The following is a 16,158-nucleotide window of genomic DNA, read 5'->3' as shown; positions in this document are numbered from 1 at the left end:
CAAACATGTATTACATTTCAACCAATATACACAAATCCTTTCTACACAGATTAGGATTATACTTGTACACACACACACCCTTCAACAAAATCTTCTATTTCTTCTAAGGCTCTGTTCCCATGAAAGTGTTAGTTATTCAAACATATTACATTTCAACCAATATACACAAATCCTTTCTAACACACTCCACACAGAGACATATCCACATATTCATCACTCATGTACCAAGTCTCTCCCAAAGGCTTGTGACAAGATCATTTCCTGCTCCAGTTTCTTCTTAATGTACTCTGCTGAGTAAACCATCCCCTGAGACAGGAAGATAAGAAGGGAGGGAATAGGGGAGAGCGAGAGAGAGAGAGAGGCAGACTGTTACATTCCATTAATCTTTGCTTCTCATCAGCCTCTTCATTCAGTTATTTTAATATCCACTCATTTTACATCTATAAATCACTCCACTTTTGAGAGGTGAAATGGCCCCTGTGCTTTGGGAGCACATTATACTAATATTTCTTGGGGATGGCTTGTAACAGAGGGTGAAGAGACACCCAAGGGAACCTCTGATTGGACTAGGTTTGGCTGGGTGAATGTGAGTGCATTCTCACCTTGTGGCCCAACCAGTTTCCATGCTGCTCCTCCACTGGCAGACGCTCAGAGTCCCCTGTGAGATCAGTCAGGGCATCCTAACACACACACACACACACACACACACACACACACACACACACACACACACACACACACACACACACACACACACACACACACACACACACACACACACACACACACACACACAGAAAACATGTCCTGATACTATTACATGCACTTAAATATATTCTCTGGTACTTTTCTATACTTTTTAGCCACTAGTTCTGAAAGTAGCACTCATGAGCCAAAGGTGGTCCCCAAAAACTGCGTACTACTTCACATATGTGCAGATATGTGCACCACGTCATTGCTCTCTCTCTCTCCCTACAACCTCATTGGATAACACTGGGCAGGCCTCTGCTAGCGGTCACGCAGCGGCAGTTAGCCTAGTGGTTAGATCGTTGGGACAGTAACCGAAAAGTAGCTTGTTTGAATCCCAAGCTGGCAAGGTGGAAAAATCTGCTGTTCTGCCCTTGAGCAAGGCAGATGTCGATTAAGGCAGCCAGGACTCTGATTCAGAGGGGTTGGGTTAAATGCGGAAGACTCATTTCGGTTGAATGCATTCAGTTGTACAACTGACTAGGTATCCCCTTTCCCTTTCAAATGCGAGGGGCTGAACTTATTGGCCAGAACTCGAATTGCTAGGGGGCTGGGCTACATTGGGGGAAATGTCGAGAAAATGGCATGGCACAGCTTCAAGAAAACAGTCGCTTTCAAACTAGGGATTTCCTGGCTAATTGAGGTAAAACTGTAATTCTGCTCATAGATTATGCATGTATGAACTACACATTGACACATCTAGCCCAAAGCGGGAGGTTTAAAAAATACTTTCTTAGTTGCTAAAGTACTGGAGCATGTCTTTAAGTGGAGGAGGTGAAAACAAAATATGAAAGACAGGAGAGATAGAGAGTGTGTGTGTGTGTGTGTGTGTGAGTGTGTGTGAGAGAGAGAGTGAGAGCGAGAGATTTCCTCAAGTAAAGAAAAAACTATTTTGCTGTGAGAAAATTAACTGTGCCATTTTAAATAGATGGGTTGACACATGATCAAGGGGAGTTCTGAACACTGCTAGCAAGTGCAACACATTTTCTTCCTGCTCCAGATAAATAATAGTCTCCTTTCCTTGGACACTGTTAAAGAAATCGTGCTGCAGAGTATAGTGATTTTACAGTACTTCCTGCACAGTTCAGTGCTGTTTTTCGTGAGCAAATTTGAGCCAAGAGAATGCTTAGCCAACAAGAGAGGGGGTGTGGGAGTTCCGTTGAAAATGGAGAGATTCTATGTCATAGAACTGCGAGGAATTTAACTGCACTGAAAGTTGTTGTACTGCAAAACATTTTATTGTGCTCCATGATTGACTGACATGGACTTAGGTGACTATCTGGTAATTCACTTACATCCCAAATAGCACCTTTTGACCTATATAGTGGACTGTGTAGGTTGTTGCAGTCTTTTTGGGAGATGCAAATACCCTCTCTCTTTTTTTAAACACTACATGCACAACTTTTGACCAGAAGCTCTTGTCAAAAGTGTTGCAATATATAGGGAATAGGTTGCCATTTGGTACATAACCATGGTAGTTAGATTACTCTCTGGTCAGTCACTTGTGAGTCATTGGTTTGTCACTGTGTCACAGTGTGTGGCGTCTTACTTTGGGGGACAGGGTTCCTCGAATGCTGATGACAACTTTCTTTTTCCCGTGATCCACAGCCACAAAGAAAGGTGTCTCGTAAACCTATGAAGGGGAGAGAGAGCATAGTGAGAGAGGTAGCAGCTAAATCTATTTCTTTTAGTTACACACATCAATCAAAGACATCGCAGATGAAACAGCCAAGGACTATAATGATGACTTCCATCATGGAGTGTCCTTGCCTAACTCTCTGTGATGCGAGTCTGCAGACTCCAGACCCTCCACTCTCCTGCTAGCTAGCCTGCATGGTGTGTCTGCAGACTCCAGACCCTCCACTCTCCTGCTAGCTAGCCTGCATGGTGTGTCTGCAGACTCCAGACCCTCCACTCTCCTGCTAGCTAGCCTGCATGGTGTGTCTGCAGACTCCAGACCCTCCACTCTCCTGCTAGCTAGCCTGCATGGTGTGTCTGCAGACTCCAGACCCTCCACTCTCCTGCTAGCTAGCCTGCATGGTGTGTCTGCAGACTCCAGACCCTCCACTCTCCTGCTAGCTAGCCTGCATGGTGTGTCTGCAGACTCCAGACCCTCCACTCTCCTGCTAGCTAGCCTGCATGGTGTGTCTGCAGACTCCAGACCCTCCACTCTCCTGCTAGCTAGCCTGCATGGTGTGTCTGCAGACTCCAGACCCTCCACTCTCCTGCTAGCTAGCCTGCATGGTGTGCTTTAATGGATGGAAAGTCAGACTTGGCCTAGTTAACAGAGAAGTCTGCTTTACAAATCAGTCAGTGTGTTTTGAGTGCTCTCTTTCTCGCTATGGCAACTTCCCTCTGCAAACGGAAAATAATTAATAGGTGTAATATTTTGTATGTGATTAGGATATTTGTCCAGCCAGCCAATTGGCAGTGTGATTTACTTCCCTTGGTACAGAGCAATGCAATATTTAAGCAATAAGGCCAAAGGGGGTGTGGTATATGGCCAATATACCATGGCTAAGGGCTGTTCTTATGCACGACGCAACGGGGAGTGCCTGGATACAGCTCTTAGCCGTGGTATATTGGCCATATATCACAAACCCCTGAGGAGCCTTATTGCTATTATAAACTGGTTACCAACGTAATTAGAGCATTCAAAATAAATGTTTTGTGATACCCGTGGTACACGGTCTGATATACCATGGCTGTCAGCCAATCAGCATTAAGGGCTCGAAACCACCCAGTTTATAAAAGGTGTTATATTACATCTATTATTGGGGGGCACTAAGTGCAATATATCATCAAGGAGTCGTTAAGAGAGGGATTCAGAAAATGTCTGCCTGACAGACAATATGAGAAATCATACACCTGTTCATCTGTACAGTGACAATTGCTTCTACGAACACTCCATGTTGTATCTGCTGTATTCTAGTCATGCCTGGTAATTGTCCAGACTGACGCCTGACCCCTAAGTCGGTCACCCTTCCGTTGGGTACTCTACTCACCGCGTCGTGCCAGGATGTGTAGACAACGTGGACCTGCTTCAGCTCCCTGTCCAGGAAGTGGCGGCGGATAGCCAGGACGTTACAGCCACAACAGTTATCCTCCTCCACCGTCACTGTCTGGGACAGCCTAGAGCCGGACCCTGATGTACAGCTGAGAGAGAGATGGAGGGAGAGAGAGAGTAGAGGACAGACACACAGAGATGAGGGAAATAAAGAGAGGAAGAGAGAGAGCGAGAAAGGGGAGAGATGGAGAGAGATTACTTCAATAGGTCCTTAGATTGAGTGTGTGAGTCTAAAACACAAACATATCTGTGTGATTCACTGTATTTAGGTCTTTGTATCACTAGTCAAGTGGTTAGTGCGTGGTTCAGTGTTTTGTCTGAACAGTGGAGTGGAACACGCTGTGTGTCAGTGCTCCATTGTTTACCCACTGTGTCAGAGAGTGGGGTCTGACCAGTGTTATTGTCCCAGTGGATTACCACTTTGTCAATGCTGATGAATGTGAAATGTGAAACCGGTGTAAGTGCATGGGATGGGAGGCGGGGAGCCCGCCAGGGAGGCAGGCAGACTTACTGGCAGGAGCTGGCCAGGTGGCACAGCCCACACGCAGGCTTCCTCATCAGGTACATGGGCCAGCCGTACGCGGCCAGGGCAAACTGCATGTAGTAACACACCTCCTTGTACATGCCCATCTCCGTCTGAGGGACACACACACACAATGTTAAAAATACATCCACAAACAGAGAGACAGAGGCTACACTGCTGCCTTAGAGGTTCAATATAAATCCACGAACACAAACTCACCGAGTTCTTAAGGTCCAGGTATTTGGTGTTGCGAGTTACAGGCATTCCAGATAAGAAGGCTAAAATGTCATTGTTGGCCTGAGGGAGAAAAACAACACACATCACACAATTTCGCATATTGGAATATACAGTACTAGTAAGACTACAGTACCAGTCAATAGTTTGGACACACCTACTCATTCCAGGGTTTTTCTTTATATTTACTATTTTCTACATTGTAGAATAATAGTGAAGACATCAAAACTATGAAATAACACACCTGGAATCATGTAGTAACCAAAAATCAAAATATATTTTATATTTGAGATTTTTCAAAGTAGCCACCCTTTCCCTTGATGACAGCTCTGCACACTTCTCTAAACCAGCTTCACGAGAAATGCTTTTCTAACAGTCTTGAAGGAGTTCCCACATATGCTGAGCACTTGTTGGCTGCTTTTCCTTCACTCTGCGGTCCAGCTCATCCCAAACCATCTCAATTAGGTTGAGGTCGGGTGATTGTGGAGGCCAGGTCATCTGATGCAGCACTCCATCACTCTCCTTGGTCAAATAGCCCTTACACAGCCTGGAGGTGTGTTTTGGGTCATTGTCCTGTTGAAAAACAAATGATAGTCCCACTAAGAGCAAACCAGATGGGATGGCGTATCGCTGCAGAATGCTGTGGTAGCCATGCTGGTTAAGTGTGCCTTGAATTCTAAATAAATCACAGACAGTGTCACCAGCAAAGCACCCCCACATCATCACACCTCCTCCTTCATGCTTTACGGTGGGAACTACACATGCGGAGATCATCCGTTCACCTACTCTGCGCCTCACAAAACACGGCGGTTGGAACCAAAAATCTCAAATTTTGACTCATCAGACCAGAAGGACAGATTTCCACAAGTCTAATGTCCATTGCTTATGTTTCTTGGCCCAATCAAGTCTCTTCTTCTTATTGGTGTCCTTTAGTAGTGGGTTCTTTGCAGCAATTCGACCATGAAGGCCTGATTCACACAGTCCCCTCTGAACAGTTGATGTTGAGATATGTCTGTTACTTGAACTCTGAAGCATTTATTTGGGCTGCAATCTGAGGTGCAGTTAACTCTAACGAACTTATCCTCTGCAGCAGAGGTAACGCTGGGTCTTCCTTTCCTGTGGCGATCCTCATGAGAGCCAGTTTCATTATAGCGCTTGATGGTTTTTGCGACTGCACTTGAAGAACATTTTCTGGATTGACTGACCTTCATGTCTTAAAGTAATAATGGACTGTTGTTTCTCTTTGCTTATTTGAGCTGTTCTTGCCATAATATGGACTTGGTCTTTTACCAAATAGGGCTTATCTTCTGTATACCACCCCTACCTTGTCACAACACAACTGATTGGCTCAAATGCATTAAGAAGGAAGGAAATTCCACAAATTAACAAGGCACGTCTGTTCATTGAAATGCATTCCAGGTGACTACCTTATGAAGCTGGTTGAGAGAATGGCAAGAGTGTGCAAAGCTGTCATCAAGGCAAAGGGTGGCAACTTTGAAGAATCTCAAATATATTTGTTTAACACTTTTTTGGTTACTAAACGATTCCATGTGTTATTTCATAGTTTTGATGTCTTCACTATTATTCTACAATGTAGAAAATATAAGAAATAAAGAAAAACCTTGGAATGAGTAGGTGTGTCCAAACTTTTGACAGGTACTGTATGTCAAACACAAAACACACACAGGCCCTCCTACTCTGTCACCATTTTACCTTCCCCCCATCCCTCGCTCTTTCTCTCTCCACACTGGTCCCCATCCCCTGTTACCTGGTCCAGAATGGCACCTCTGTTGGACCTCTGTCTCTGGCGAAGCAGCACCAGGCCAGCTATGATGTCACTAGGCACAATGTCCAGATCTCGGAAGAACTCTGCAAACAGGCTGGCCACCTCAGAATACGCATCCTAACAGGAGAGGAAAGATAGAGGTTGAACCATGAATAACCACAAGAACAGATCCTAACCAAAACCGTTGATTATCACTGAATAGCTTGTATCATATAGGAAGTTGAGTGATGGATAGAGGAACATTAATTCTATTTCACTCACAGACTGTGTGTCCTGGGCTCGGGTGCAGCACATGAAGAACTTCAGTCTCCTGCTCCAGCTGCTGGCTTGGCCCTCCTCTAGCCTGTGTCTGGGGAAGGGAGGCACGGCAGGATGGTTACCTTAGTGTGCTGTGCTGGGTGTGGTCAGGGTAGGGCAGAGAGGGTAGTAATGTGTAGGGCAGAGGGTACCAACCTGAGGGTGTAGGTGGTATACTCTGTAGAGATGGTAGTGTGTAGGGCAGAAGGTACCAACCTGAGGGTTTAGAGATGGTAGTGTGTAGGGCAGATCGTACCAACCTAAGGGTGTACAGATGATAGTATGCAGGGAAGAGGGTACCAACCTGAGGGTGTATGTGGTGAGGTTGCGTTGGCGTCGCCGGGTGGCTTTCAGTTTGACAAAGGTGCGTCCCGTGGGGTCAAAGGTACACATGAGGGTGAAACACACGCTGAAGATCACCAGCCAATTGCACACCACAATCCCTGGGGGGAGACAGGGTGAAGACAGGATAGTTTTGATACATTGTGTTCTTGATAACGAACCACGCAAGAGTGTAGGAAAAACAACACATGCTCGTGCCTTTCTACTCCATTACTTTGTTATACAAGTCCGTCCTTGTTCTCTTTGAAGATTACTCTAGTCTCCAACATACTTCTTCTATTGATTGCTGCTCCCTCTCTAACTCACCCAAAGCAAGGTTCTTGGCAGTGACATCAGAGCATGGTTGGTAGTATTGGAAAAGCCAGGCGATCCCCACGACTGCATATACCAACTCCACCAACAGGATGGCTGACAGAGAGAAAGCAGAGAGGGAGAGAGGGGAGTGAATCACAGGGAAACAACATTACTCAATATTGTGAAATTAGACAGGATATTATGAGAACAGGTGGAGTATATTTTAAGTGTGACTATATATAGTGTGTTTGTGATAACATGCTGGTGTGTCTTACCTAGTCGTATGTAGAGGACATACTGCACAGCTTCTCTGGGCTGTGTATAGAGGATGCTGCCTCTCATACTCAGCCACATGATGGCGCTCTCACAGATCAGGCAGCTGACCAGGATGCCCAGGTACCCCCGACCATGGTCCACCAGGGTGACTGAGCAGGACTGGTCCGAGCCATAGGGCAGGCCGAACAGAACCACAGACAGAACCACCAGCCTGGCAGGGGAGGGGGAGAGAGGGGCATGACACACCCATGGTTCAGACACAACATTTTTGGGGGTAAGAATTTAATCTCATATACAGCTTCATACTTTTCGCTTGGTGCAGGGACTCCTGACCGCAACAGACAGACACAGGAACATACACTCAGAGAGAGAAACATCCAAACGCAGTACTCACCAGACGCAGTGTAGTAGGAAGAGGAAGAGGGCGGGCAGCACTAGGTCATCACTGCCAACTGACCAGCGCCGCCGAAACATCACCATACCCGGCATCACTGCCCTGTGACGGAGAGAGGAAGAAAACAGCAGGTTACGACACATATCTTTACAACCTCGAACAAAAGAGTGCTTCAAATAGTTAACACACCCTTGGCTTTAACACACCTTGCCCACATTACCCAGCATCGCTGCCCTCAGTGAAAGGAAGAGGAAGAGAGGGTGAGGAATAAAAAACACAGTGTCCTCATCATGGTGTGATCAAAAGGCCAGACCCTCTTTCCCCACTGACCAGCTTTCATAATAGCCAAGACTTCCTCAAAGCTGAACTGCAGACTATAGCAGAACTATCAGTACGCTCTCAGTTTCTCCTCGCAATTGAAGCTCTCCAGATGGAAAGAGAGAGGTGAAATGGAAATATGGAGGGAGAGAGAGCGTGAAAGAGGGGGGAGGGAGGGAGGGAGATAGTGGGTTAATGGCTAAAATAGATTATATGGACCACATAATGAGTGAGGGTGTGAGAGAGGACTTGTTTTGATGGGTCTGTTTTTACCATATACTCTGGCAATGTGAACACCACTTTTCATTCTTCCCTTCCCTTTATCCAAAAGAGCAGTCTAAAACAAGTCAAATGTGCCTTAGGCCTAGATTGAATTGAAGCTAAAGAGAGGAGGGCGAGCGTGAGGGATCTGGAGAGGTGGATAGCCTTAGCTTATAGCGTGGTGTGTTGTTAGCATATTTGGTCAGAACAGAAGCAAAGCCCACTGTCACAAAACACATGGGTAGCAGATGGTTAAAACAGTGTAACGATTGCATAGTGTGACAGTGTGCCAAGTTTGTGACTCTCATTTTATAGAGAATGTAACTATAGGGTGGGGGCAGGGATCCTAAAACTGGACAAAGTAGGCAACTACCTATTCCATGATTTTTAAGACAACTATATCTAGTGTATGCTTCAATAGAGGCTGGCTAAACACAGTGTGACAGGTCTAAATGGTCTCACTACAGATGGATTAGGGCAACTACTGCTCTTCCACCTCGGTCGCTGGCTGCCACATGGCTTCCTGTGGGTGTGACTCACATTATAGAGAAGAGGGGAATTAGAGAAGAGGGAAAGAAAGAGGGAATAAGAGTTAACCCCTTGTCATTTAGGCCGAAACAAAATCAGGCTAATGAAATATAGCAGGTCCCACAATGCAGGAGGCCTCTCCCCCACCACTAGGGACAGTGACGTCATCACTCCAAGCCTGCCTCTCCTCCAGGCCATGTGTTATAGCCTAGATGCAGGTTGCAGTCCCCGTGGGGACCTTACCAGTGGAAAATACAGTACCACTTTAATTGGATAGGTTATTTCAATAGGATCAGTAAAGCAGCACACACACTCTCATTTTCTATAACTATCAGAGTACCAATAAGCCTATGTGTTTTTCTTGAATCTGATTAGGCCTAGATTTAGAAGAGTCTGGGACAGGTATTGACGGAGGAGATTGTAGGGAGAAGTTTCTGTTCTCAAACCCCTCACTGTCTCTTTGTCTTTCAGAAAGTATAATAGGTTACATATTAACTATTAACATTGGTCAGTTCAGCTTGCCTTTTAGGGCAATGACTCCCAGGATCTCTAACAAAGAGAGTATGGATTTAATGGCAGGTGTAGAGTAAACAGCTTTCCTTTGCCAACTGGTAGGCTATTCTAGGAACCCTACATCTACAGTGGGGAAAAAATGTATTTAGTCAGCCACCAATTGTGCAAGTTCTCCCACTTAAAAAGATGAGAGAGGCCTGTAATTTTCATCATAGGTACACGTCAACTATGACAGACAAATTGAGATTTTTTTTCCAGAAAATCACATTGTAGGATTTTTTATGAATTTATTTGCAAATTATGGTGGAAAATAAGTATTTGGTCACCTACAAACAAGCAAGATTTCTGGCTCTCACAGACCTGTAACTTCTTCTTTAAGAGGCTCCTCTGTCCTCCACTCATTACCTGTATTAATGGCATCTGTTTGAACTTGTTATCAGTATAAAAGACACCTGTCCACAACCTCAAACAGTCACACTCCAAACTCCACTATGGCCAAGACCAAAGAGCTGTCAAAGGACACCAGAAACAAAATTGTAGAGCTGCACCAGGCTGGGAAGACTGAATCTGCAATAGGTAAGCAGCTTGGTTTGAAGAAATCAACTGTGGGAGCAATTATTAGGAAATGGAAGACATACAAGACCACTGATAATCTCCCTCGATCTGGGGCTCCACGCAAGATCTCACCCCGTGGGGTCAAAATGATCACAAGAACGGTGAGCAAAAATCCCAGAACCACACGGGGGGACCTAGTGAATGACCTGCAGAGAGCTGGGACCAAAGTAACAAAGCCTACCATCAGTAACACACTACGCCGCCAGGGACTCAAATCCTGCAGTGCCAGACGTGTCCCCCTGCTTAAGCCAGTACATGTCCATGCCCGTCTGAAGTTTGCTAGAGTGCATTTGGATGATCCAGAAGAGGATTGGGAGAATGTCATATGGTCAGATGAAACCAAAATAGAACTTTTTGGTAAAAACTCAACTCGTCGTGTTTGGAGGACAAAGAATGCTGAGTTGCATCCAAAGAACACCATACCTACTGTGAAGCATGGGGGTGGAAACATCATGCTTTGGGGCTGTTTTTCTGCATAGGGACCAGGACGACTGATCCGTGTAAAGGAAAGAATGAATGGGGCCATGTATCGTGAGATTTTGAGTGAAAACCTCCTTCCATCAGCAAGGGCATTGAAGATGAAACGTGGCTGGGTCTTTCAGCATGACAATGATACCAAACACACCGCCCAGGCAACGAAGGAGTGGCTTCGTAAGAAGCATTTCAAGGTCCTGGAGTGGCCTAGCCAGTCTCCAGATCTCAACCCCATAGAACATCTTTGGAGGGAGTTGAAAGTCCGTGTTGCCCAGCGACAGCCCCAAAACATCACTGCTCTAGAGGAGATCTGCATGGAGGAATGGGCCAAAATACCAGCAACAGTGTGTGAAAACCTTGTGAAGACTTACAGAAAACGTTTGACCTGTGTCATTGCCAACAAAGGGTATATAACAAAGTATTGAGAAACTTTTGTTATTGACCAAATACTTATTTTCCACCATAATTTGCAAATAAATACACATTTTTGACATGCGTTTTTCAGTTTTTTGTTGTTGTTATTCTGTCTCTCACTGTTCAAATAAACCTACCATTCAAATTATAGACTAATTTCTTTGTCTGTGGGCAAACGTACAAAATCAGCAGGGGATCAAATCCTTTTTTCCCTCACTGTAACACAGCCTTCACCATAGCTACGGTATGCAGAACCCATCTCCAAGAGACTGACCCCCTTCCCTCATACACACAAATACACACAAACATATCGACTACAACAGTCTCAGGGTGCTTCTTAACATGCATCAAACGGTCTAGTTGAAGACAGCCTATGTAAAACATCTTAACATGGTATTGGCAGCTGGACCATATTACAATTACATTTATTTATTGTGTACCTTTGGGGAAATTTAGTATTGCATATGGGGTTTCAGGCTAGTCTCTGCAAGACAGTTCTCTCCATTCTGTTAACTGTGAGTCATGGAATCTCTCACTACTACAATCTATTCTAATTTGTATCTGTGAATCCAACTAACATGTGTTTTGTGGAATGTGTGTATGACAAGTCCCTGCATGTGAGAAATGTTTTGTTCTCCACACAGCACACTCAGAGAGAAACCTCTTCAGTATACAGCTTTGTCTGTCCAGTGACGACTCAAAACAATGATTCAAACCCTTTCCTGTAGTCAAATGACCTAGTGTCCTCGTGTGGAACACTATTAATATTTTTCACAATTTCATAATTAATAAAGTTTGGTTTTTTTAACGCCGAAAATCACTTCTATGTTAAACAGTTTTGTTATATTTCAGTCTTCTGTGATGTATATAAAGTGTAAAATTGGGATGCAAACTCAAAATGTAATACATCTGACATGGTACAGGTGTCTTCTTTTTTGTAAGCCCTTAACCGTGTGTGAGGTGTATACTTTTGTTTCAAAGTAGATATGTTTAAGACTTACCAAGAATCACTCAGTGTGACCCTGATTTAGCCCACTGCAGTAAAAGGTTAATCCTTTTAGGTTTCATGTTTGACTGACTGTCAACCACCCATCTGGCCCCTGCTAGGCCTATTAGAATGCAGCTTACTACTTTTTCAGATACCTACAAATTAGAGACTGTTAGAAAACACCTCCCAACATTTGGGAATGCTAAACCTTCCATGTTTGACGGATGCATAAAAATATGCCCCACCTCAGACAAACTGATATCTCGTCTATATGACGCTTTTCAATCTGTTAGCGCACCCTCTACTGATGCCATTAAGGCAAAATGGGAGGAAGAACTAGGGACTGACATTTCGGTGGCAGACTGGGAGGATAGCTTGGAGTATATCCACACCTGCTCCATTAACTCCAGACATCGTCTCATACAATTTAAGGTATTACACAGATTACACTATTCCAAAACTAAACTGCATAGGATATTTCCTGATACATCCCCTGTGTGAGATAAATGTCAGGCTGAGCAGGGTACACTACTCCACTGCTTTGCCCTATGCTCTAGCCTGTATGGTTATTGGTGTGGAATTTTTGGGGTCCTCTCTGAAGTTCTGGAGACTTCAATAGACCCAGACCCGCTGCTGATAATCCTGGGAGTGTCCGATTCCCTAAACGGATTAACCAACTCCCAAAAACAACTCATCTCTTACAGTCTCATTTCGGCAATTAAATTAATCTTGTTGTTTTGGAAAAGGAGGGAAGCGCCCTCTACCAAATTATGGCTCAGCGAATTGGCAAACACTGTACACTTAGAAAGAATTAGATATATTCGGAACAATAAATTATCAACATTTGATCAAATCTGGCAGCCTTTCCTCTCTTACTTGGACCAGTCGGCGCTGTGAATTTGTACTTTTTAATGCACTCTCAATTGTCATATTGTAATCTACCTTTGGGCAGCGTGTGCTGGCCCCACCACCCGAGCAGTCGGGAGGGGAATAGGGTGGAATAGGGGGGGGGGGGGGGGGGGGGGATAAAGTGGGGTATAAGTGGGGGGGTTACATCTACCCTTTTTCTTTCTACCTGTCCCTGTTCTGTATGTCTTGTTTTGTAATATTTGTTTTGTGCCCAGAACTCTGGGTCTTGTTGTTCATGTCTGTTCTCTTATGTTTAGATAAGAACTGTACACGTGTCTTTCATACCTATACACCATTCCTGTGTGTGTGTTCAATCAAAAATATTTGAACGAGAATGCCGCTTACTGAATATAGCCTAAGTAACATTGCAAGAATATTACTGTTGTAGTAGTCGGTTATGAGCCCACACAGATGGATAAAGTCATGTTCACAATTAACTATTTTACACGGCCGTTTGTTTAGTGTGCTATACTAAATGACAGTAGGTTGAACACCAATCCCTATTTCACATTCTAGTTACAGCAGGTTTATTGTGCTGAGCTCAATTGCTTGTTTAAGCCCAGGTTAGTGCAGCACATTACACCAAACTGCGCCAGTCTCATACGGCAGGTTGAGTCTAACTGTGCCAGTCTCATACAGCAGGTTGAGTCTAACTGTGCCAGTCTCATACGGCAGGTTGAGTCTAACTGTGCCAGTCTCATACGGCAGGTTGAGTCTAACTGTGCCAGTCTCATACGGCAGGTTGAGTCTAACTGTGCCAGTCTCATACAGCAGGTTGAGTCTAACTGTGCCAGTCTCATACGGCAGGTTGAGTCTAACTGTGCCAGTCTCATACGGCAGGTTGAGTCTAACTGTGCCAGTCTCATACGGCAGGTTGAGTCTAACTGTGCCAGTCTCATACGGCAGGTTGAGTCTAACTGTGCCAGTCTCATACGGCAGGTTGAGTCTAACTGTGCCAGTCTCATACGGCAGGTTGAGTCTAACTGTGCCAGTCTCATACAGCAGGTTGAGTCTAACTGTGCCAGTCTCATACGGCAGGTTGAGTCTAACTGTGCCAGTCTCATACGGCAGGTTGAGTCTAACTGTGCCAGTCTCATACGGCAGGTTGAGTCTAACTGTGCCAGTCTCATACAGCAGGTTGAGTCTAACTGTGCCAGTCTCATACAGCAGGTTGAGTCTAACTGCGGCAGTCTCCACGTGCCATTTGCATCAGGTCGAGTGTAAGTGGGTCACACAGTGATGCTTCGCATATCAGTTTGGTGAGCAAACATCTTGCCTCCCTCTCGCTCTCCGTTTTAGGCCAACTCAGGAGTGTTTGCCCGTAAAAGCAAATAGACCGTGTCTCTGGACCTAAGGACATCTCTGCAAACACACAGAGCAATACAACTGGTTTGAAAATAAACAAACTGGTTAATCACTCCAATTACTGTCTTAAAAGGTGGGTTTAGAAAAAGGCTGATCTCATACCGTTGAAGTCGGAAGTTTATATACACCTTAGCCAAATACGTTTAAACTCAGTTTCACAATTCCTGACATTTAATCCTAGTAAACATTCCCCGTCTTAGGTCAGTTAGGATCACCACTTAATTTTAAGAATGTGAAATGTCAGAATAATAGTAGAGAGAATGATTTATTTCAGCTTTTATTTCTTTCATCACATTCTCAGTGGGTCAGAAGTTTACATACACTCAACTAGTATTTGGTAGCATTGCCTTTAAATTGTTTAACTTGGGTCAAACGTTTCAGGTAGCCTTCCACAATAAGTTGGGTGAATTTTGGCCCATTCCTCCTGACAGAGCTGGTGTAACTGAGTCAGGTTTTGTAGGCCTCCTTGCTCGCACACGCTTTTTCAGTTATGCCCACACATTTTCTATTGGATTGAGGTCAGGGCTTTGTGATGGCCACTCCAATACCTTGACTTTGTTGTCCTTAAGCCATTTTCCCACAACTTTGGAAGTATGCTTGGGGTCATTGTCCATTTGCGACCAAGCTTTAACTTCCTGACTGATGTCTTGAGCTGTTGCTTCAATATATCCACATCATTTTCCTTCCTCATGATGCCATCTATTTTGTGAAGTGCACCAGTCCCTCCTGCAGCAAAGCACCCCCACAGCATGATGCTGCCACCCGTGCTTCACGGTTGGGATGGTGTTCTTTGGCTTGCAAGGTTTCCCCTTTTTCCTCCAAACATAACGATGGTCATTATGGCCAAATTTCTATTTTTGTTTCATCAGACCAGAGGACATTTCTCCAAAAAGTACGATCTTTGTCCCCATGTGCAGTTGCAAACTGTAGTCTGGCTTTTTTATGCCGGTTTTGGAGCAGTGTCTTCTTCCTTGCTGAGCGGCCTTTCAGGTTATGTCGATATAAGACCTGTTTTACTGTGGATATAGATACTTTTGTACCTGTTTCCTCCAGCATCTTCACAAGGTCCTTTGCTGTTGTTCTGGGATTGATTTGCACTTTTCTCACCAAAGTACATTCATCTTTAGGAGACAGAACGCTTCTCCTTCCTGAGCGGTATGACGGCTGCGTGGTCTCATGGTGTTTATACTTGCGTACTATTGTTTGTACAGATGAACGTGGTACCTTCAGGCATTTGGATATTGCTCCCAAGGATGAACCAGACTTGTGGAGGTCTACAATTTCTTTTCTGAGGTCTTGGCTGATTTATTTTGATTTTCCCAAGCAAAGAGGCACTGAGTTTGAAGGTAGGCCTTAAAATACATCCACAGGTACACCTCCAATTGACTCAAATGATGTCAATTAGCCTATCAGAAGCTTCTAAAGCCATGACATCATTTTGTGGAATTTCCCAAGCTGTTTAAAAAGGCACAGTCAACTTAGTGTATGTAAACTTCTGATCCACTGGAATTGTGAAATAATCGGTCTGTAAACAATTGTTGGAAAAATTACTTGTGTCATGCACAAAACTATAGTTTGTTAACAAGAAATGTGTGGAGTGGTTGAAAAACGAGTTTTAATGACTCCAACCTAAGTGTATGTAAACTTCCGACTTCAACTGTATAGGCTATGCCTACTATTAAATCAAACATTATAGAGAAAATTCCTTTACAAAAAGCTTGGTAACAACGGGTCAACTTCTTATCAAATTGAATAATAAGGTATTTTGTAAACATATTGCCTATCACCCTAGGTGGCATTTTACCTGATAGAA

General features: G+C 44.4%; 1 protein-coding gene across 1 annotated transcript in view; it reads right to left on the bottom strand.

Annotated features, from left to right (window-relative positions):
* LOC311128217 (diacylglycerol lipase-alpha-like) overlaps positions 1–16,158 on the bottom strand; it is a gene marked incomplete at its 3' end in the record, with an annotated part of 37,516 nt that overhangs the window by 10,740 nt on the left and 10,618 nt on the right. The window contains exons 2-14 of the mRNA XM_084160251.1: positions 7,961–8,062; positions 7,566–7,777; positions 7,303–7,404; positions 6,959–7,097; positions 6,811–6,870; positions 6,619–6,706; positions 6,340–6,474; positions 4,557–4,634; positions 4,326–4,450; positions 3,753–3,903; positions 2,297–2,380; positions 603–680; positions 226–306 (exon numbers count right to left, since the gene is read on the bottom strand). Of these exons, the coding sequence (XP_084016377.1) occupies positions 226–306; positions 603–680; positions 2,297–2,380; positions 3,753–3,903; positions 4,326–4,450; positions 4,557–4,634; positions 6,340–6,474; positions 6,619–6,706; positions 6,811–6,870; positions 6,959–7,097; positions 7,303–7,404; positions 7,566–7,777; positions 7,961–8,055 (1,428 nt within the window). The 5' untranslated portion in view covers positions 8,056–8,062. The remainder of the gene's footprint in view (positions 1–225; positions 307–602; positions 681–2,296; positions 2,381–3,752; positions 3,904–4,325; positions 4,451–4,556; positions 4,635–6,339; positions 6,475–6,618; positions 6,707–6,810; positions 6,871–6,958; positions 7,098–7,302; positions 7,405–7,565; positions 7,778–7,960; positions 8,063–16,158) is intronic.

Source organism: Coregonus lavaretus (genome assembly GCF_964263955.1).
Source record: "Coregonus lavaretus genome assembly, chromosome: 4".
NCBI classification, from domain to species: domain Eukaryota; kingdom Metazoa; phylum Chordata; class Actinopteri; order Salmoniformes; family Salmonidae; genus Coregonus; species Coregonus lavaretus.
This window is presented reverse-complemented; position numbering and strand designations above follow the sequence as displayed.